The 21,749-nt window shown below is 42.5% G+C and overlaps 1 protein-coding gene across 4 annotated transcripts in view; it reads right to left on the bottom strand.

The window, feature by feature from the left end:
• Positions 1-574: 574 nt before the first annotated feature.
• si:dkey-37g12.1 (atrial natriuretic peptide receptor 1) overlaps positions 575-21,749 on the bottom strand; it is a 32,470-nt gene continuing 11,295 nt past the window's right edge. Inside the window, exons 14-27 of one of the 4 annotated variants that reach the window (XM_046325284.1) lie at positions 19,425-19,523; positions 17,431-17,508; positions 17,074-17,178; positions 16,742-16,813; positions 16,400-16,568; positions 15,976-16,128; positions 15,697-15,886; positions 11,252-11,395; positions 10,758-10,902; positions 3,083-3,151; positions 2,351-2,525; positions 2,007-2,105; positions 1,401-1,492; positions 575-712 (exon numbers count right to left, since the gene is read on the bottom strand). In XM_046325284.1, coding sequence (XP_046181240.1) covers positions 665-712; positions 1,401-1,492; positions 2,007-2,105; positions 2,351-2,525; positions 3,083-3,151; positions 10,758-10,902; positions 11,252-11,395; positions 15,697-15,886; positions 15,976-16,128; positions 16,400-16,568; positions 16,742-16,813; positions 17,074-17,178; positions 17,431-17,508; positions 19,425-19,523 — 1,638 coding nt within the window. In that variant the 3' untranslated portion in view covers positions 575-664. The remainder of the gene's footprint in view (positions 713-1,400; positions 1,493-2,006; positions 2,106-2,350; positions 2,526-3,082; positions 3,152-10,757; positions 10,903-11,251; positions 11,396-15,696; positions 15,887-15,975; positions 16,129-16,399; positions 16,569-16,741; positions 16,814-17,073; positions 17,179-17,430; positions 17,509-19,424; positions 19,524-21,749) is intronic. The other 3 variants (XM_046325285.1, XM_046325286.1, XM_046325287.1) reach the window with 3 other exon arrangements.

Here is a 21,749-nt window from a genome sequence, read left to right as displayed (position 1 = left end):
TCTAGGAGGCAGAACGCGTCTCCTTCCTGAGCGGTATGACGGCTGCTTGGTCCCATGGTGTTTATACTTGCGTACTATTGTTTGTACAGATGAATGTGGTACCTTCAGGCGTTTGGAAATTGCTCCCAAGGATGAACCAGACTTGTGGAGGTCTACAATTTCTTTCTGAGGTCTTGGCTGATTTCTTTGATTTTCCCATGATGTCAAGCAGAGGCACTGAGTTTGAAGGTAGGCCTTGAAATACATCCACAGGTACACCTCCAATTGACTCAAATTGGCCTATCAGAAACTTCTAAAGCCATGACATAATTTTCTGGAATTTTACAAGCTGTTTAAAGGCACAGTCAACTTAGTGTATGTAAACGTCTGGCCCACTGGAATTGTGATACAGTGAATTATAAGTGAAATAATCTGTTTGTGAACATTTGTTGGAAAAATGACTTGTGTCATGCACAAAGTAGATGTCCTAACCGACTTGCCAAAACTACAGTTTGTTAACAAGACATTTGTGGAGTGGTTGAAAAACGAGTTTTAATGACTCCAACCTAAGTGTACATAAACTTCCGACATCAACTGTATATCAGATTTTTTTATATTTTTTTTTTAGATTTGATCTTTACTCCTGAGAGACGGACCAAATCAAATTACTGAAAACATAACATTTTCATTGGTCTTCTCCCAAAAGCCAGAACGTCCTCACAAGCCCCTTCCCCTGCAATAAAACAAAGAGAGGGAACATTTTTAGTGGACAAACTTCGAAATTGCCTTCAATATAAAAAGCTGTCAAAAGCAGCCAAACTTATTTTTATCCCATGCCCCAGCTGTGGCCAATCAACTAAAATGGCCACTACTTCACAAACATGTTGCATGCTTTGTATGCTTTTGTGTATCCTCCTTAATAGATACAAATTAGAGGAGATAAGGGGTCATACAAAAAGCAGTAACCCATTTGTTTAATTTGGATTTATCTTCTTCTCCATCTACAGAATGATCTGCAAAGTCCTAGCGGAATTGGTCTACTTGTATATGCTTTGTTAGCCTGAACCAGTGCATATACCTAAAGCCATCTCACCAAGCTATAGGGGAAACATATTTGTATCAGGTTATTACATCAGAGTTTTTAGAATCGTCTCCCCTCACTTGGACACGACCCCTGGTTATATCACTAACGATATAAGATAAGGTACGATAAGATGTACTTTAATGTCCATTAACTCACAGGAAATGTGTCTTTATGCTCACAAGTCACAACCTAAAAAGACAACCCATTATTTTTGAAACCATGATTTCATTTCGCTGATGTCAGAGATGGTGGTTTAGAGGTAGGCCTAAGAGCAGGATGTTGTGGGTGTGTAGGTGAAGAGTGTCCCTCTATGATATTTCTGTGTGAGCTCCTGTACCTTCATGTGGATGTCTCCTCTCAGCTCACAGCGGAACGTCCTAAATGTGTCCAGGAGAGCTTTAGTGGAGCTGCTCACATGGATCTTCAATGCTGAAGAGGACAATAAAACACTTTCACAAACACTGACGATGACCTTACAGCCAAAATGTCTGTTTTACTCTTGTCGCCTTTGAAATGAATAAATATCATCAAATAGCCACTCTCTTTTTGGAGTGCCGACCCTCTACACGGAATGTTAGGTTTTGATTTTGGCAAAAGCACCAATTCGGGAATGCAGTGGTTTCAAGAACCTTTGAGAACAGCAGAGACATAATGAATCCTGAAGAGAATGGTTGGTGGTAGTAGGAATGCTTCTTTCTGTAGCATACAGGGTTCATTATCAGAGTATTAGGAAGGGTGCACTTTGGATGAAAGGCAATAAAATAAAAATGATATTCCTTTTTTGGCAATAAAATATATATATTTCATTCGAGGCAGTGAAGGCACTCCAGCTTTAACTCCTAAAAGCCTTTATTTAGTATGTGAATTGCATATTTTCCTTGTAGACATTTTGAATGAAGGGAGACATTTTTTGATAGTATAGAAAGTCGTGCTGTGAGCTTACGTGAGCCGTGTGACTCCATCCGCGAGGCAGTGTTAACCGTGTCTCCGAACAAACAGAACCGGGGCATCTTCAGCCCCACTACACCAGCCACACATGGACCTGAGAGACAGATTTTTAAAGGCCAAAACAGGGTGTGCTGGCGAACAGTTCGAAGCGGTTGGCTGTCCTATCGCCTCTGACCACAAAACAACATTTCCTGTTCATTTCCCAACGATTCTACATGATGAAATCGCCACACTTCATCAAAAACCCAGCAGATGATCTACTGCGGATGGCCGACGTTCGTTAGGGTGTTTCTTATCCTTAAGACTACAGCTTATCTTAGTTTAGGATGTGCTTTGTACCTGAGTGGAGTCCAATGCGGACTTTGAGCTGCTGCTGGGGCACGTGTGGACTGTTGTACTGTCTCATGCCCCGCACCACTGCCAGAGACATGCGGGCGATCTCCTTCGCATGGTCGTCCCCGTTTCTAATGGGCAGGCCAGATACCACCATGTACGCGTCGCCTATGGTCTCCACCTGAAAAAAGAGCATGGTAAAGGTTATCCATTTTGATGGGACAGTAGTCCATGTCGATCCCACTCAGATCAAGGAGATAAGATCATTTTATTGTCACAAAATGACAATTAGACTTCAGCGCTCTGGTCTACAGGGTAAAAAGGTAAAAACAGACATATTACATGCATACAACATTACACACATTGAACAGTACATTTACAATCTATACAGCACAGGAGGCTGCTGAGGGGAGAACGGCTCCCAATAATGGCCGGAACGGAGCTATGGAATGGCATCAAACACATGGAAACCATTTAACAAGCAATATAGATGTAGGATCTTAATTTCAGCAAATGTGAATTAATATGCGGATTATAATTAATGGACATTTTTGTAGGGGTTGATACATTTTTCATTAGGGGAAATCAAGTCTGAAATTTCAAAGTGGAAATACAAACTTTAGAAGCCCTTTTAAAACTCAAATACACCACATTTTGCATTTCCTGCTGTGCTGGAACATTCTCAGCAACAAAATAGTGATCAAATTAAGATCCTACATCTGTGGATTGTTGGTCTACCTTGTAAACATCGTGGTGGTCGATGATATTGTCAAAGTACGTGTACAGGTCATTCAGCACGTTCACCACCTAAAGGGAAAGAAACTTTCAGCATTGAGGAATTTTTCGGTTTCATCCCACATGCATGAACACAGATGTAAGATCTTAATTTGAGCCAGTTCACTACAGCAGGAAAATAATCCCGCAGCAACCAAAAATATGAATTATTATGCAGATTATAATTAATATACATTTTTGTGGGGGTTGATTACAAACTTCAGTAGCCTTTTTAAACCTCAAATACACTACAAGTTAGGGTAGTTCTTCTGCAACATGGTGATCAAATTAAGATCCTATATATGAACACACACACACACACAGCGGTGTGTATTCATGGTTGCCAAGGGAAGCCAAGCTTCCTCAAATATTTGATCAATAAAAATGTATTGATAATAATTTCACTTTCATCTCTCTGTGTTCATCATTTTCATTTGGCCTCCCTTGAGAAAAACATCTATAAAATAATTAGCCAATCAGCATTGAGCTGAGCTCAACTGTGGGTTGTCCTGGCGCAGCAAATCACCCCCAGAAGAGGTCAGTTTGGATTTGGCTTCACACCAATCAAATCACATCCTAAGCAAAACATCATAATGGTCAAAAAAACGTGTCTGTTTCTGGTCTGCTTGTGTTGATGTCCTGCATTAGCTAGCTTGCTAAATCGGCCTATTCCTAAGCCATAGATGGAGATCTGGATTTGGCCTTGTGGTTTTGACTTCATTCTCTGTCCAGGCCAATGATTTATGACAGAGATTCCGATCTAACCATAAATTCATATATTGTGCCACTGGCCTGAGAATTTGAAGTTACATATGTACAGTGGCAAGAAAAAGTATGCGAACCCTTAGGAATTACCTGTATTTCTGCATACATTGGTCATCAAATTTGATCTGATCTTCATCTAAGTCACAACAAAAGACAAACATAGTGTGCTTAAACTAATAACACACAAATTATTGTATTTTTCTTGCCTATATTGAATAGATCATTTAAACATTCACAGTGTAGGTTGGAAAAAGTATATGAAAACCTAGGTTAAGGACTTCTCCAAAAGCTAATTGGAGTCAGGAGTCAGCTAACCTGGAGTCCAATCAATGAGACGAGATTGGAGATGTTGGTTAGAGCTGCCTTGCTCTATAAAAAAACTCACAAAATTTGAGTTTGCTATTCACAAGAATCATTGCCTGATGTGAACCATGCCTCGAACAAGAGATATTAGAAGACCTAAGATTAAGAATTGTTGACTTGCATAAAGCTGGAAAGGGTTACAAAAGTATCGTTAAAAGCCTTGATGTTCATCAGTCCACGGGAAGACGAATTGTCTATAAATGGAGAAAGTTCAGCACTGTTGCTACTCTCCCTAGGAGTGGCCATCCTGCAAAGATGACTGCAAGAGCACAGTGCAGAATGCTTAATGAGGTTAAGAAGAATCCCAGTGTCAGCTAAAGATTTACAGAAATCTCTGGAACATGCCAACATCTCTGTTGATGAGTCCACGATACGTAAAACACTAAAAAATAATGGTGTTCATGGGAGGACACGACGGAAGAAGCCACTGCTGTCCATAAAAAAATATTGCTGCACGTCTGAAGTTTGCAAAAGTGCACCTGGATGTTCCACAGCGCTACTGGCAACATATTCTGTGGACTGATAAAACTACAGTTGAGTTGTTTAGAAGGAACACACAACACTCTGTGAAGAAAAAAAGGCACAGCACACCAACATCAAAACATCATCCCAAATGTAAAGTATGGTGGAGGGAGCATCATGGTTTGGGGCTGCTTTGCTGCTTCAGGGCCTGGATAGCTTGCTATCATTGATGGAAAAATGAATTCCCAAGTTTTTCAAGAAATTTTGCAGGAGGCCATCTGTCCGCCAACTGAAGCCCAACTGAAGCTCAACAGAAGTTGTGTGATGCAACAGGACAACGTCCCAAAACACAGAAGTAAATCAACAACAGAATGGCTTCAACCGAAGAAAATACGCCTTCTGGAGTGGCCCAGTCAGAATCCTGACCTCAACCCAATTGAGATGCTGTGGCATGACCTCAAGAGAGCGGTTCACACCAGACATCCCAAGAATTTTGCTGAACTGAAACAGTTTTGTAAAGAGGAATGGTCCAAAATTCCTCCTGACCGTTGTGCAGCTCTGATCCGCAAATATAGAAAACGTTTGGTTGAGGTTAACCAGGTATTAAATCCAAGGGTTCACATATTTTTTCCACACTGCACTGTGAATGTTTACACGGTGTGTTCAATGAAGTCAAAAAAAGCATAATTGTTTGTGTGTTATTAGTTCAAGCAGACTGCCTAGTTGGCTAACGTTAACTAGCTAGTTAACTTAGCCGGTTGATTGTTGCCCACGCGAGTAAGTTAGGCTAGCAGGCATTTTAGCTAGGTAGCGTATGAAAACTAAAATCATACTGTATGACAGAACCATGGACCGTTTTGCCAACACTAAAGAATGGAGGATGGCATTGGCGTTCAACTAGTCTACAAGTAGGTGAGTCAAAAAAAAAATGTTTTTACTTGCACACACACACACACACACACACACACACACACACACACACACACACACACACACACACACACACACACACACACACACACACACACACACACACACACACACACACACACACACACACACACACACACACACACACACACACACACACACACAGAGAGAAATCAGTACCATGGACAGCCAAGTGATATTTAGCAACACTGATTGGACTAAATTGTTTTTGGAATCATTAAGTTTGCTTTCAATGTATTTAACTGAGCATATACAGCCTTGTTGATTTGATGATGTTTAAATGTTTAAGTGTAAATAGTGCTGGAATAGCAGAGGCAGTGCTCCTGTTGTCTTTGTGATGACTTACAGTAACTCCAGTAGTTATACAGTGCCTTTCAGAAAGTATTCAGACCCCTAGACTTTTCTACATTTTTACGTAGATTATATTGTTACGTTACAGCCTTATTCTAAAATAGATTGAATAGTTTTTTTCCCTCATCAATCTACACAGAACATTATGACAAAGCAAACACAGGTTTTTAGAAATGTTTGCTAATTTATCATTCAAACTCTTTCCTCAGTACTTTGAAGCACCTTTGGCAGCGACTACAGCCTCGAGTCTTCTTGGGTGTGATGCTACAAGCTTGGCACATCTGTATTTGTGGAGTTTCTCCCATTCTTCTCTGTGGATCCTCTCAAGCTCTGTCAGGTTGGATTGGGAGAGTTGCTGCACAGCTATTTCCAGGTCTCTCCAGAGATGTTCTGGGCTCTCAAGTCTGGGCTCTGGCTGGGCCACTCAAGGACATTCAGAGTCTTGTCCCGAAGCTACTCATGTGTTGTCTTGGCTGTGTGCTTAGGGTCGTTTTCCTGTTGGAAGGTGAACCGTCGACCCATTATGAGGTTCTGAGCACTCTGGAGCAGGTTTTTATCAATGATCTCTCTGTACTTTGCTCCATACATCTTTCCCTCGATCCTGACCAGTCTCCCAGTCCCTGTCACTGTAAAATATCTACATAGCATGATGCTGCTACCACCGTGCTTCACTGTAGTAATGGTGCCAGGTTTCCTCCAGACGTGATGCTTGGCATTCAGGCCAAAGAGTTCAATCTTGGTTTCATCAGACCAGAGAATCATGTTTTTAGGTGCCTTTTGGCAAACTCCAAGTGGGCTGTCAGGTGCCTTTTACTGAGTAGTGGCTTCCGTCTGGCCACTCTACCATAAAGGCCTGATTGGTGAAGTGGTGCAGAAATGGTTGTCCTTCTGGAAGGTTTTCCCATCTCCACAGAGGAACTCTGGAGCTCTGTCAGAGTGACCATTTGGGTTCTTGGTCACCTCCCTGACCAAACCCTCTTCCCCGATTGTTCATAGGAAAGCTCCTGTCTCGGAGCTCTACGGACAATTCCTTCGACTTCATGGCTTGGTTTTTGCTGTGATATGCACTGTCAACTGTGGTACCTTTTCCAAATCATGTCTAATCAATTGAATTTAACACAGGTGGACTCTAATCAACTTGTAGGAACATCTCAAGGATGATCGATGGAAACAGTTTGCACCTGAGCTCAATCTCGATCCGCATAGCAAAGGGTCTTAATATTTACATAAATAATGTATTTCTGTTTTTTTTTTCAATCATAAATTTGCAAAAATATTGTTTTTTTTAAACGTTTTTGATTTGTCATTATGGGGTATGGTGTGTAGATTGCTGACATATACACTGCTCAAAAAAATAAAGGGAACAGTAAAATAACACATCCTAGATCTGAATGAATGAAAAATTCTTATTAAATACTTTTTTCTTTACATAGTTGAATGTGCTGACAACAAAATCACACAAAATTGATCAATGGAAATCAAATGTATCAACCCATGGAGGTCTGGATTTGGAATCCCACTCAAAATTAAAGTGGAAAACCACACTACAGGCTGATCCAACTTTGATGTAATGTCAAAATGAGGCTCAGTAGTGTGTGTGGCCTCCACGTGCCTGTATGACCTCCCTACAACGCCTGGGCATGCTCCTGATGAGGTAGCAGACCCGGACCTGGACTAAAGCATCCGCCAACTCCTGGACAGTCTGTGGTGCAACGTGGCGTTGGTGGATGGAGCGAGACATGATGTCCCACATGTGCTCAATTGGATTCAGGTCTGGGGAACGGGCGGGCCAGTCCATAGCATCAATGCCTTCCTCTTGCAGGAACTGCTGACACACTCCAGCCACATGACGTCTAGCATTGTCTTGCATTAGGAGGAACGCAGGGACAACCGCACCAGCATATGGTCTCACAAGCGGTCTGAGGATCTCATCTCGTTACCTAATGGCAGTCGGGCTACCTCTGGCGAGCACATGGAGGGCTGTGTGGCCCCCCCAAAGAAATGCCACCCCACACCATGACTGACCCACCGCCAAACCGGTCATGCTGGAGGATGTTGCAGGCAGCAGAACGTTCTCCACGGCATCTCCAGACTCTGTCACGTCTGTCACATGTGCTCAGTGTGAACCTGCTTTCATCTGTGAAGAGCACAGGGCGCCAGTGGCGAATTTGCCAATCTTGGTATTCACTGGCAAATGCTAAACGTCCTGCACGGTGTTGGGCTGTAATCACAACACACCTGTGGTCGTCAGGCCCTCATACTACCCTCATGGAGTCTGTTTCTGACCGTTTGAGCAGACACATGCACATTTGTGGCCTGCTGGAGGTCATTTTGCAGGGCTCTTGCAGTGCTCCTCCTGCTCCTCCTTGCACAAAGGCAGAGGTAGCAGTCCTGGTGCTGGGTTGTTGCCCTCCTACGGTCTCCTCCACGTCTCCTGATGTACTGGCCTGTCTCCTGGTAGCGCCTCCATGCTCTGGACACTACGCTGACAGACACAGCAAACCTTCTTTCCACAGCTCGCATTGATGTGCCATATTGGATGAGCTTGTGTGGGTTGTAGACTCTGTCTTATGCTACCACTAGAGTGAAAGCACCACCAGCTTTCAAAAGTGACCAAAACATCAGCCAGGAAGCATAGGAACTGAGAAGTGGTCTGTGGTCACCACCTGCAGAACCACTCCTTTAATGGGGGTGTCTTGCTAATTGCCTGTAATTTCCACCTGTTGTCTATTCCATTTGCACAACAGCATGTGAAATGTATTGTCAATCAGTGCTGCTTCCTAAGTGGACAGTTTGATTTCACAGAAGTGTGATTGACATGGAGTTACATTGTGTTGTTTAAGTGTTCCCTTTATTTTTTTGAGCAGTATATATATTTTTTAAATCCATTTTAGAATACGTCGGTAACATAACAAAATGTGGAAAAAGTCACGGGGTCTGAATACTTTGAAGTAAACTGTCGAAAACATGAACTTGCTTGACGATGTTACCGGTCATATAACTGTTCGTTAAATGCAATATTTGCTTGGTGGACTTCACCGGACAGATGTTGCCCTCCAGTTTTGTGACGTATCTGAAGTTGAATTTGTTCCTCCACTGTGTGACTGTTCTCTTTTTGTTGTCACGGCCTCATTGTATATCACGGTGGTATATGAACTAATGGGTTATAGAGCAAACGGCACAAACGCCACAACATAGGTTGTAATATTGCTTTTTTTACTGGCTTGGCATCCCCATAGATTTGACCTAAGCACCGCTAATGCACACACACACAGAAATATACATGGAGGTGACAAACATTTTCCGCTGAGATGCAGCTGTGTGTGTTACATCCAGAAATATCAGGCGTCTATGCGTCAGTTCCACTCTTTGTTTGAGTCTGACACCTTAGGTTACAAGTGACTGACCCAGTAATAGCATCAGCCCCCAGGGGAAATATCAATACACTGTCTGTCTGTATCCCTTTTATCATAGTATGCTACAGTATCGTTTAACTACAGCCAATTCCTGCGTTCCAAATGGCACCGGATTCTCTATTTAGTGTCCATAGGGTTCTGGTCAAAAGTATGGCAATAGATGGGATGTTTGAGATGCACAGTATGTGCATCTATACAGACACTACTGAGAAGAGCAAAGCATTGATACTGGATTCGGAACTGTGTGGGAAAGGACATTGTGAAAAGAAAATGTCCCAGCCAGCACAGTACCATTCGGGTTGGTCAATAGTGTGAAAAGGGTACTAATGCAGAAAGCTACAGAAAACCCAGCTTAATGTGAGGAAGGATGTATCCTGTTTCAGCTGCTGTTCAAATAAAAGAGAACAGGGTTTCTGCAATGTCTTCGATGTGTTACGAATGTCTTTTGATGTCTTATAAATGTGTTACGAATGCATTTTGATGTTATGAATGGCTTACGATGTGCTATAAATGCATTTTGAATGTGTTTTTAATGTATTATTTAATGCATTTAATGTATGATGTCTTATGATGTGTTCTGATGTCCGTGACAGTACAGGTGCTCCCTCCCAGACCTCTCTCCAATGCGAAAGACACACGCATACCACAAAAACTGCAGCTCCACTTTTGAGTACTTGGACTATGGGTTGAACACTTACTGACACTTAAGACATTTCAGCTTTTAATTTTTTATTTATTTGTAAACATTTCTAAAAACATAATTCCACTTAGTAACGATGGGGTACTGTGTGTAGATTAGTGACACAAAATCTCAGTTAAATCCATTTTAAATTCAGGTTGTAACACAACAAAATATGGAAAAGGTCAAGGGGTGTGAATACTTTCTGAAGGCATTGTAGCTCTTCTCATCTTTCTATTTTAATTCATTAAAGTCTGTGTCCCAAATGGCACCTTATTCCCTATATATTCAAAGTCGAGGTCCCCTCATGGGGTCGCGGGGGAACTGCAGTGCGGTCGCCAAATAAAAAAACATATAATTTAGGGAGAACAAGAGTACATGTTATTGTATGGGGCAATATACAAAAATGTTTGAGAATGCATTGAATTGAAGGTTATTTGTTGATGTAAAAATCTAAATGTATCGATTTTAAGGTTGTGTAATGAGATCTGAGTCCCCAGGTCTCCGCTGTTGAAATAGTTTGAATATCACTGCCCTATAAAGTGCAGTACATTGACCAGAGTCCTATAACCCCATTTTAGACACATGCACCCTCGAGATCTAGTTCCCCTTTCAGTGTGCGGAGACAGGAAGTTAAAGGTCATCTGACTACCTGCATTGGCGTGAGACTGGCTGACATGGCGGTGAATCCTTCGATGTCACTGAAATAGATGGTGACAGAGTCGTAGGTTTCCGCCCGCACCGTCTTCCCAGCAATCAGCTGGACAGCCACCGATCTATAAATACAGAAACCAAATCTAAAACAGACACACACAGACAGACAGAAGCACTCGCACACATACACACACACAAACATGGAGGGATCGCATTAACTTCTCACTGCTTCTAAAAGTGGACAATGATACTCTGGTGTTTCATATACACAAGATGATGTTGTCATCCACCCCCACCCAGGTGTCCACAAGACAGGCTGTTAGCCAAAGGAGAGGCAGACATGAACACTGCAAAAAAGAAAGACAGACACAAAGAGAGAAATAAAGACAGAAGATTTTTTTTTTTTAAGGTTGCTCGTTTACAATCGACAAACCTTCTTTCCTCATCTGCATCGAAACCAAAAGGAGACAAGTGTGTGTGGGAGTGTGTTACCGTGGCAACATCTGGGTGAGGAGGCCCTCGGCCCTCCTCTTCTCCTCCAGGAGCTGGGCGGTGCGCTCGCTGACCACCTCCTCCAGGTTGGTGGCATACTGCTCCATGCGGGACAGCAGGTCATCCAGAATATTCTCGCCCACGCTGGTGGGTGACACACAATTACATGAGCAAATAACACACACTTGTGCAGCACAAACGTATACAGTGCATTCGGAAAGTATTCAGACCCCTTGACTTTTTCCACATTTTGTTACATTACAGCCCTATCCCCCCCCAATCTACACACAATATCTCATAATGACAAAGCAAAAACAGGTTTGTAGACATTTTTGCTAATTTATAAAGAATAGGTTGGATGGGGAACATCGCTGAACAGCTATTTTCAGGTCTCTCCAAAGATGTTAGATCGGTTTCAAGGGGCATTCAGAGACTCATCATGAAGCCACTCCTGCATTGTCTTGGCTGTGTACATAGGGCCATTGTCCTGTTGGAAGGTGAACTTTCACCCCAGTCTGAGGTCCTGAGTGCTCTGGAGCAGGTTTTCATCAAGGATCTCTCTGTACTTTGCTCCGTTAACCTTCCCCCGGTCCTGACTAGTCTCCCAGTCCCTGCCTTTGAAAACCATCCCCACAGCATGATTCTGTCACCACGCTTCACCTTAGGGATGGTGCAAGGTTTCCTCCAAACGTGACGCTTGACATTCAAGCCAAAGAGTTCAATCTTGGTTTCATCAGACAATAGAGTCGTTTCCACCGATTGCTCAGTTTGGCCGGGTGACCAGCTCTAGGAAGAGTCTTGGTGGTTAAAACTTCTTTCATTTAAGAATGATGGAGGCCGCTGTGTTCTTGGGGACCTTCAATGCTGCATAATTTTTGTGGTACCCTTCTCCAGATCTGTGCCTCGACACAATCCTGTCTCGGAGCTTTATGGACAATTCCATTGACTTCATGGCTTGGTTTTTGCTCTGACATGCAGTCAACCGTGGGACCTTATAGACAGGTGTGTGCCTTTCCAAATCATGTACAATCAATTGAATTTACCACAGGTGGACTCCAAATCATGTTTTAGAAACATCTCAAAGATGATCAATGGAAACAGGATGCACCTGAGTTCAATTTCGAATCTCATAGCAAAGGGTCTTAATACTTATAAAAAAACAGATACCTTATTTCCATGTTTAATACATTTGCAACAAAAATCTAAAAATCTGTGTTCACTTTGTCATTATGGGTTATTGTTTGTAGATTGATACGATTTTTTATATATTTTATCAATTTTAGAATAAGGCTGTAACGTAACAAAATGTAGGAAAAGGGAACGGGTCTGAATACTTTCTTAACCTCTCTAGGGTAGGGGGCAGCATTCGGAATTTTGGATGAAAAGCATGTCCAAATTAAACGGCCTGCTACTCGGGCCCAGAAGATATTATATGCATATAACTGGTAGATTTGGATAGAAAACTCTAAAGTTTCCAAAACTGCTAAAATAGTGTCTGTGAGTATAACAACTGATTTAGCAGGTGAAAACCTGAGAAAAATCCATTCAGGAAGTAGTTTTGTTTTTGTTTTTGTAGTTTTCTATTCAATGCCATTACAGTATCCATTGACTTAGGACTCCATTTGCAGTTCCTATGCCTTGCACTAGATGTCAACAGTCTTTAGAAATCGTTTCAGGCTTGTAGTCTTATAAATGAGACAGTAAGACCAATCTGAAGGAGTGGACCCTAACGTGATGCAGATTTTTTCAGGCGCATGTGCATTTCTTGTTTACCTTTTGTATTGACGACGTTATTGTCCGGTTGAAATATTATAGATAATTTAGGCTAAAAAAAACAACCTGAGGATGGAATATAAACATCGGTTGACATGTTTCTATGAACTTTACAGATACAATTTGGATTTGAGTTTGAGCCTGTGGATTACTGAAGAAAACGCGCTAACAAAACAGAGGTTTTTGGATATAAAGAGACTTCATCGAACAAAAGGAACATTTATTGAGTAAATGAATGTCTTCTGATTGCCACCATATGAAGATCATCAAAGGTAAGGGATTCATTTCATCTCTATTTCTGAGTTTTGTAACGCTTCTGCTTGGCTGGTTACTGTTTGTTATAATTTGTCAACTGGGCTATGTTCTGGGCTAGGTATGTTCTGGGATAGGTATGCTTTCGCCGAAAAGCATTTTATAAATATGACACTGTGGTTGGTATAACAAGAAGTTCATCTTTAAACCTATGTAAAATATGTTTTGTTTTCTGAATTTTTATAATGAGCATTTCTGTAATTGAATTTGGCGCTCTGCAACCTCACTGGATGTTGGCCAGATGGGACGCTAGCGTCCCACATACCCTAGAGAGGATAATGCACTGTACATGCATGCACACACAAAAACATACACACATACAGTATGAACTCAGAAACACACACACAAACAAACACAGACAATGGCACATGCACACATGCACAGATGAAGGTGCGCTCATAGGCACAGGCACACACACACACACACACACACTACAGGAAAGGGTATTAGTTGGATGCTCAAAGGAAGTTTGGTTGGTTGTCACATGGATATGCGTGTGTATTTCCTCTGTACCTCGCCTCTCCTTATCTGTTGCTCCCCATGCTACCTTCTCCTCCTTTCCTTTTCTCTTCCTCCCTCTCTATCTCTGAGCAGGATTAATGTCATGATGCATGTTGACAGTGCCTGTCCCTAGAGACGTTGTGTGTGTGTGTGTTGTGTGTGTGTGTTGTGTTGTGTGTGTGCTGCACTGCATGTCCCTCTCTCTCTCTTTCCCAGGAGTCTGCCCTGTTTTATCCCTAACCTGTATAATGGAGCCTCCGCCACTCTGCAACTCTCTATTGTTCTTTCCTAGTACATCACCTGGGTTCAAGTAGTATTGGTTTGCTATTCAAATACATTGAGCGTTTGCTTCAGCCTGCCTGCAGTGCCAGTTGGGCATTGTTGAACATTTTGGGTTAATTTGATAGGTTCTATAGTCCAGGCACGGATAAATTGTCTGAAAGAAAACAAATATTATTTGAACCCAGTCTGTGTGTAACGTGGCCAACGGCCCTCTCAGAGATCTTTAGTCCCAACAGGGCCTTTATTGCCCTTGACACTACAACATTTAGAGCACAGGGTACTAAACACACAGGTTGTCAAACTGAACTGCAACAATAAATAAAAAAACATCCTATCTTACGGTTGGAGTGATGGGGTTGAACCGACAAGTTCTTCAAACATCTTGTTACAATACTGTATCACTGTGTTCTTGTTCTGACATCTGTGATATACACAGTGTACAAAACATTAGGAACACCTGCTCATTCCATGACACTCACCAGGTGAATCCACTTGTTAAATTCACTTCAAGCAGTGCAGATGAAAGGGAGGAGACAGGTTAAAGAAGGATTTTTAAGCCTTGAGACAATTGATACATGGATTGTGTATGTGTGCCATTAAGAGGGTGAATGGGCAAGACAAAAGATTTAAAGATGCACTAGAAATAGTTGTTTTGGGTTCTGAGCACTGTTCTCAGATAATGCTTTTTCCGTAAAGTTTTTAAAAAATCTGACACAGCGGTTGCATTAAGGAGAAGTCTCTTTAATTCTGTGAATACCACTTGTGTCTTTTATCAATGTTTATTATGAATATTTCTGCAAAATCACCGGATGTTTTGGAATCAAAACATTACTGCACGTAACGCGCCAATGTAAACTGAGATTTTTGGATATAAATATGCACATTATTGAACAAAACATACATGTATTGTGTAACATGATGTCCTATGAGCGTCATCTGATGAAGATCATCAAAGGTTAGTGATTCATTTTATCTATATTTCTGCTTTTTGTGACTCCTATCTTTGGCTGGAAAATGGCTGTGTTTTTTTGACTTGGCTCTGAACTAACATAATCATATGTTGTGCTTTAGCTGTAAAGCATTTTTTTTAAATCTGACATGATGGGTAGATTACCAAGATGTTTGGCTTTCATTTGCTATATTGGACTTAATGTGTGAAAGTTACATACTTCTAAAAAATATTTTGGAATTTTGCGCGCTGCCTTTTGAGCGGAATGTTGTCGAGGGGTTCCGCTGCGCTACAAAGGTTCATTATTGATTTTTTGTATCTCTTACTTTTTCTACTTTTAATTTTTTTGGTATTTTCTTTTTCGTTGGTTAAGGGCTGGTAAGTAAGCATTTCACTGTAAGGTTGTTGTATTCGGTGCATGTGACAAATAACATTTGATTTGATTTGAAGCATTGGAGTCAACATTGGCCTGCATCCCTGTGGAACGCTTTCCACACTTTGTAGAGTCCATGCCTCAACAAATTGAGGCTTTTCTGAGGGCAAAGGGGGGTGCAACTCAATATTAGGAAGATGTTCGTTATGTTCTGTACACTCAGTGTATATGTGAATGTGCACTGCAGTGTCTCACCAGCTGGGGCAGAGTCTCTTTACGGTCACTCTGAGGGAGGAGAAGTCTGGTCGGTCACTGGGCCTCTCACTCCAGCACGCCCCCATCAGAGCCTCCACACCCTCTGGACACTCTGCCCTGTCCGTGTGGGGCCTGAGGGGGCTACCTCCGCCCCCCACACACACCCCGGCCTTGACCCTCTCCACTATTTCTGGGGGGGAGAGAGACTGTTGAATAAGACAGTGAGGAGGAGAGAACACACCCCAGAGCAGCGAGGTATGGGGGTCTCTCTCTACATACCTCTTGCCTCAAGGTTGTTGTTGGGGATATGGAAAGGGCCCCTGCGGTACACCACCTCCTGAACAATAATGCCAAAACTGTAGACATCCCCCTTCTGGGTGCCAGAGGAGGGCATGCTGTCTCTCAGCAGTTCCGGGGCCCTCCACAGCAAGGCTGGGAAGAGAGAGGGGCTTAATGTATGAGAAGCTCATGTTGTTAGTTATACTGTTTACAACTGTGTATCTGTAATCTCTGTCTCTCTTTCTCCCTCTGCTCCTTTCTTCTTTCTTGCCCCTTTCGCTTTATTGTAACTTTACAAAATTCAAAGGTTTTCCAGAAATCCTGGATATGCTGCTTATTCCCTCCTGATTCAGAGAAACTGGGATTTCTGGGAAACCTGAGAATTTGGGGAATGTTACCCGGAATGTTGCGACCCTACACTCACATGTCCAGTGTTTTTTAGACCAGCCCTCCTCGTCCTGGCCGGGGGGTCTTCTGAGGAGACTGAGGCCATGGTCGGTCACCTTTAGGACGAAGCGACTATCCACCACACAGTTAGATGACGACAGGTGACCATGGGAGTGCAGGGGGCTGCGGTGCAGGTAGTCCATCCCCTGAAGCAGACACGCCTTTCAGTTTGATAGGACCAATTCCCCCACAGACTGGAATTACACTGATATCAACTTCCACTTCAGTTTTGTTTGCCTTGCATCATGCCCATAGAGACAGCCATAGACATTATGTAACTCATACGGCATGAAAAATCGAGAGTTTTGAGAAAATGTACCTTGACAATGTCCAGCATCAGGGAGAACTTGAAGCTCCAGTGAAGCTTAATGGAAGCATTCTTCAAAATGTCCTGGAGTTTGGGGGATGCAATTGGACTTTATGCTCGTGATGTATTGAAGAAGCAGTGAAGGGAGGGTTATGTGCATTTAAAGCAGTGGTGTGTGTGTGTGTGTGTGTGTGTGTGTGTGTGTGTGTGTGTGTGTGTGTGTGTGTGTGTGTGTGTGTGTGTGTGTGTGTGTGTGTGTGTGTGTGTGTGTGTGTGTGTGTGTGTGTGTGTGTGTGTGTGTGTGTGTGTGTGTGTGTGTGTGTGTGTGTGTGTGTGTGTGTTACCTGCAGGCTCCCTTTAGGACAGTACTCAGTCAGCAGAAAGAACTGTGGAGGTTCCAGACAAGCACCAATGACGCTGCAGATGTTTGGGTGGCTCAAATCTCTACACTGCACACGTGTGTGTGTGTGTGTGTGTGTGTGTGTGTGTGTGTGTGTGTGTGTGTGTGTGTGTGTGTGTGTGTGTGTGTGTGTGTGTGTGTGTGTGTGTGTGTGTGTGTGAGAGAGAGAGAGAGAGGAGTCCATATAAAACAGATATGACAAAATAATAAACTTACAGAATTCATAACATGTACATTAAGCACTCCACTCTCTACTAACACTCGATAACAGACACAAACACCACAACGAGGAGGGCCTCACCTGCTTCAGTTCAGTGAGCAGCTCTCTGTTCAGACACACACTCTTCACATTCAGCAGTCGCACTGAACAGATGTTCTCCTGAAAGCACCAGGGGGAACGACAGAACCAAAATGACAGACTAAAAATAACCCAAATCCCCATGTTGATGATGATGAAAAATACATAATGGCACAGCCTGGCTTCTAATCGGCATGATCATTTCATTAGATGTCAGTTCACAGGACCAGGTGTCAGAGTTTGGGACACCTGCATAGAGTCTCAAAGTATACACTACTGGTCAAAGATTTTAGAAACTTACCCATTCAATGGTTTTTCTTTATTTTTACTATTTACTACAGTGTAGAATAATAGTGAAGACATCAAAACTATGAAATAACACATATGGAGGGAATCATGTTGTAACCAAAAAAGTGTTAAACAAAGCAACACATATTTTATATTTGAGATTCTTCAAAGTAACCACCCGTTGCCTTGATGACAGCTTTGCACACTCTTGACATTCTCTCAACCAGCTTCACCTGGAATGCTTTTCCAACAGTCTTGAAGGAGTTCACACATGCTGCTTTTTCTTCACTCTGCGGCCCAACTCATTCCAAACCATCTCAGTTTGGTTGAGGTTGGGAGATAGTGGAGGCCAGCTCATCTGATGAAGCACCCCATCACTCCCCTTCTTGGTAAAATAGCCCTTACACAGACTGGAGGTGTGTTGGGTCATTGTCTTATTGAAAAACAAATGATACGCCATCCCATATGGTTTGGGACTATCACTGCAGATTGCTGTGTTAGCCATGTTGGTTAAGTGTGCCTTGAATTCAAAATAAATCACAGACAGTGTCACCAGCAAAACACCTCCACACCATAACACCTCCTCCTCCATTCTTTACGGTGGGAAATACACATTCAGCTATCATCAATTCACCCACAGCGCATCTCACAAAGACATGGCGGTTGGAGCCAAAAATCTGAATTTTGGACGCCAAACCAAGTGGTTTCTTGGCAGTAATTCGACCACGAAGGCCTGAACAGTTGATGTTTAGATGTGTCTGTTACTTGAACTCTGTGAAGCGTTTATTTGGCCTGCAAATTCTGAGGCTGGTAACTCTAATGAACTTATCCTCTGCAGCAGAGGTAACTCTGGGTCTTCCATTCCTGTGGTGGTCCTCATGAGAGCCAGTTTCATCATAGCACTTGATGGTTTTTGTGACTGCACTCAAAGAAACCTTCAAAGTTCTTGACATTTTCCATATTGACTAACCTTCATGTCTTAAACTAATGATGGACCATCATTTCTCTTTGCTTATTTGAGCTGTTCTTGCCATAATATAGACTTATTTTGTATACCTCCCTACTTTGTCACAACAAAACTGATTGGCTCAAACGCATTAAAAAGGAAAGAAATTCTAAAAATGTACTTTTAAGAAGGCACACCTGTTAATTGAAATGCATTCCAGGTGACTACCTCATGAAGCTGGTTGAGAGAATGCCTAGCGTGTGCAAAGCTGTCATCAAGGCAAAGGGAGGCTATTTGAAGAATCTCAAATGTAAAATATATTTTGATTTGTTTAACACTTTTATGGTTACTACATGATTCCATATGTGTTATTTCATAGTTGGTGTCTTCACTCTTATTCTACAATGCAGAAAATAGTAAAAAAAATAAAGAAAAACCCTTGAATGAGTAAGTGTTCTAAAACTTTTGATATTATGATGTTTTGATGTTATTCCACTTCTGAGGCATGGTGGGGATGGAATATAAATAACGCCTAGCCCTGAAAAACTCTGGGCCCAAATAATATTCCCCCTTTCACCTCTCTCTACCTCTCACTCCTCCTCCAGTCAAGTAAGTTCTTAGAAAAACTCAAGGCCCTAATTTCAACATTGTATAAGTAAAGTGTTGCCAATATGGACAAGCAATTGATTCGCACTTATAGGAAAAACTCAAGGCCCTAAATTCAACATTGTAAAAGTTAGCAATGAGGACAAGCAATTCTCACTTTATAGACGGCCGTTCTATGGGAGGATGGTTTGTCCTTCATATTTCCCAGGATGGACTCCAGAGAATCATCGATGGACTTGGAGTTGAGGTACGGTACCTGTAAACACACAACAATCCACATTATCATGCACTTTATTATGAGCGTGTGTGTGTGTGTGTGTGTGTGTGTGTGTGTGTGTGTGTGTGTGTGTGTGTGTGTGTGTGTGTGTGTGTGTGTGTGTGTGTGTGTGTGTGTGTGTGTGTGTGTGTGTGTGTGTGTGTGGTCCACTGTAGCTTAGTTAGTTGGTAGAGCATGGTGCTTGCAATTCCAGGACAGCTGGTTTAACTCCTGGGACCACACATACTTAAAATGTATGCATCCAAGGCTGTAAGTTCCTTTGGATAAAAGTATCTGCTAAATGACATATGTTAGTGGAAAACCTGCATTAATTAGTTGATCCTTGTCAAAGTCATTACACTGAATCATTTGTTATTTCTCCTTAGTTGTGGTTTTCATTAAACAACAAAACAGGGCACAGTAACTGAGAGGAGTGGGTGCACAAAGTTGAGTACCAATTCATAATAGTAAAGGTACTGTAGTATGGTCATTGAAAAATGTATAATGATGAAATGATGCGATAAAATTTAGCAGAGGAATAGAAAAAGTGCTTGCTTCAGTATGGTCGTAACGCTGCAGTTTATGGGAAAGGAGAGTAAGGTGGTACTGTAGGGAATATAGGCTTTGGGGGGTTTGGCATCAACCAAAGATAATATGCAACGTCATCAACTGTGCAGTCAGGCATCAGATGCTAGCTGATATGTTAAACACCTATCCAGACGTGAGAGATCTGGCAAGTGTCTGCTGTGTAGTCAGGCATCAGATGTTAGCTGATATGTTAAACACCTATCCAGACGTGAGAGATCTGGCAAGTGTCTGCTGTGTAGTCAGGCATCAGATGTTAGCTGATATGTTAAACACCTATCCAGACGTGAGAGATCTGGCAAGTGTCTGCTGTGTAGTCAGGCATCAGATGCTAGATGATATGTTAAACACCTATCCAGACGTGAGAGATCTGGCAAGTGTCTGCTGTGTAGTCAGATGTTAGCTGATACGTTAAACACCTATCCAGGCGTGAGAGATCTGGCAAGTGTCTGCTGTGCAGTCAGGCATCAGATGTTAGCTGATACGTTAAACACCTATCCAGACGTGAGAGATCTGGCAAGTGTCTGCTGTGCAGTCAGGCATCAGATGTTAGCTGATATGTTAAACACCTATCCAGGCGTGAGAGATCTGGCAAGTGTCTGCTGTGTAGTCAGGCATCAGATGTTAGCTGATACGTTAAACACCTATCCAGACGTGAGAGATCTGGCAAGTGTCTGCTGTGTAGTCAGATGTTAGCTGATACGTTAAACACCTATCCAGGCGTGAGAGATCTGGCAAGTGTCTGCTGTGTAGTCAGGCATCAGATGTTAGCTGATATGTTAAACACCTATCCAGGCGTGAGAGATCTGGCAAGTGTCTGCTGTGTAGTCAGATGCTAGCTGATACGTTAAATACCTATCCAGACGTGAGAGATCTGGCAAGTGTCTGCTGTGTAGTCAGGCATCAGATGTTAGCTGATATGTTAAACACCTATCCAGGCGTGAGAGATCTGGCAAGTGTCTGCTGTGTAGTCAGATGTTAGCTGATATGTTAAACACCTATCCAGACGTGAGAGATCTGGCAAGTGTCTGCTGTGTAGTCAGGCATCAGATGTTAGCTGATATGTTAAACACCTATCCAGGCGTGAGAGATCTGGCAAGTGTCTGCTGTGTAGTCAGATGTTAGCTGATACGTTAAACACCTATCCAGGCGTGAGAGATCTGGCAAGTGTCTGCTGTGTAGTCAGGCATCAGATGTTAGCTGATATGTTAAACACCTATCCAGGCGTGAGAGATCTGGCAAGTGTCTGCTGTGTAGTCAGATGTTAGCTGATACGTTAAACACCTATCCAGGCGTGAGAGATCTGGCAAGTGTCTGCTGTGTAGTCAGGCATCAGATGTTAGCTGATATGTTAAACACCTATCCAGGCGTGAGAGATCTGGCAAGTGTCTGCTGTGTAGTCAGGCATCAGATGTTAGCTGATATGTTAAACACCTATCCAGACGTGAGAGATCTGGCAAGTGTCTGCTGTGTAGTCAGGCATCAGATGTTAGCTGATATGTTAAACACCTATCCAGACGTGAGAGATCTGGCAAGTGTCTGCTGTGTAGTCAGATGCTAGCTGATACGTTAAACAGCTATCCAGACGTGAGAGATCTGGCAAGTGTCTGCTGTGTAGTCAGATGCTAGCTGATACGTTAA

The sequence above is a fragment of the Oncorhynchus gorbuscha genome, linkage group LG24, assembly GCF_021184085.1.
Source record: "Oncorhynchus gorbuscha isolate QuinsamMale2020 ecotype Even-year linkage group LG24, OgorEven_v1.0, whole genome shotgun sequence".
Classification (NCBI taxonomy): Eukaryota; Metazoa; Chordata; class Actinopteri; order Salmoniformes; family Salmonidae; genus Oncorhynchus; species Oncorhynchus gorbuscha.
The sequence above is the reverse complement of the archived record's forward strand: the minus strand, read 5'-3'. Positions and strand labels throughout refer to the sequence as shown.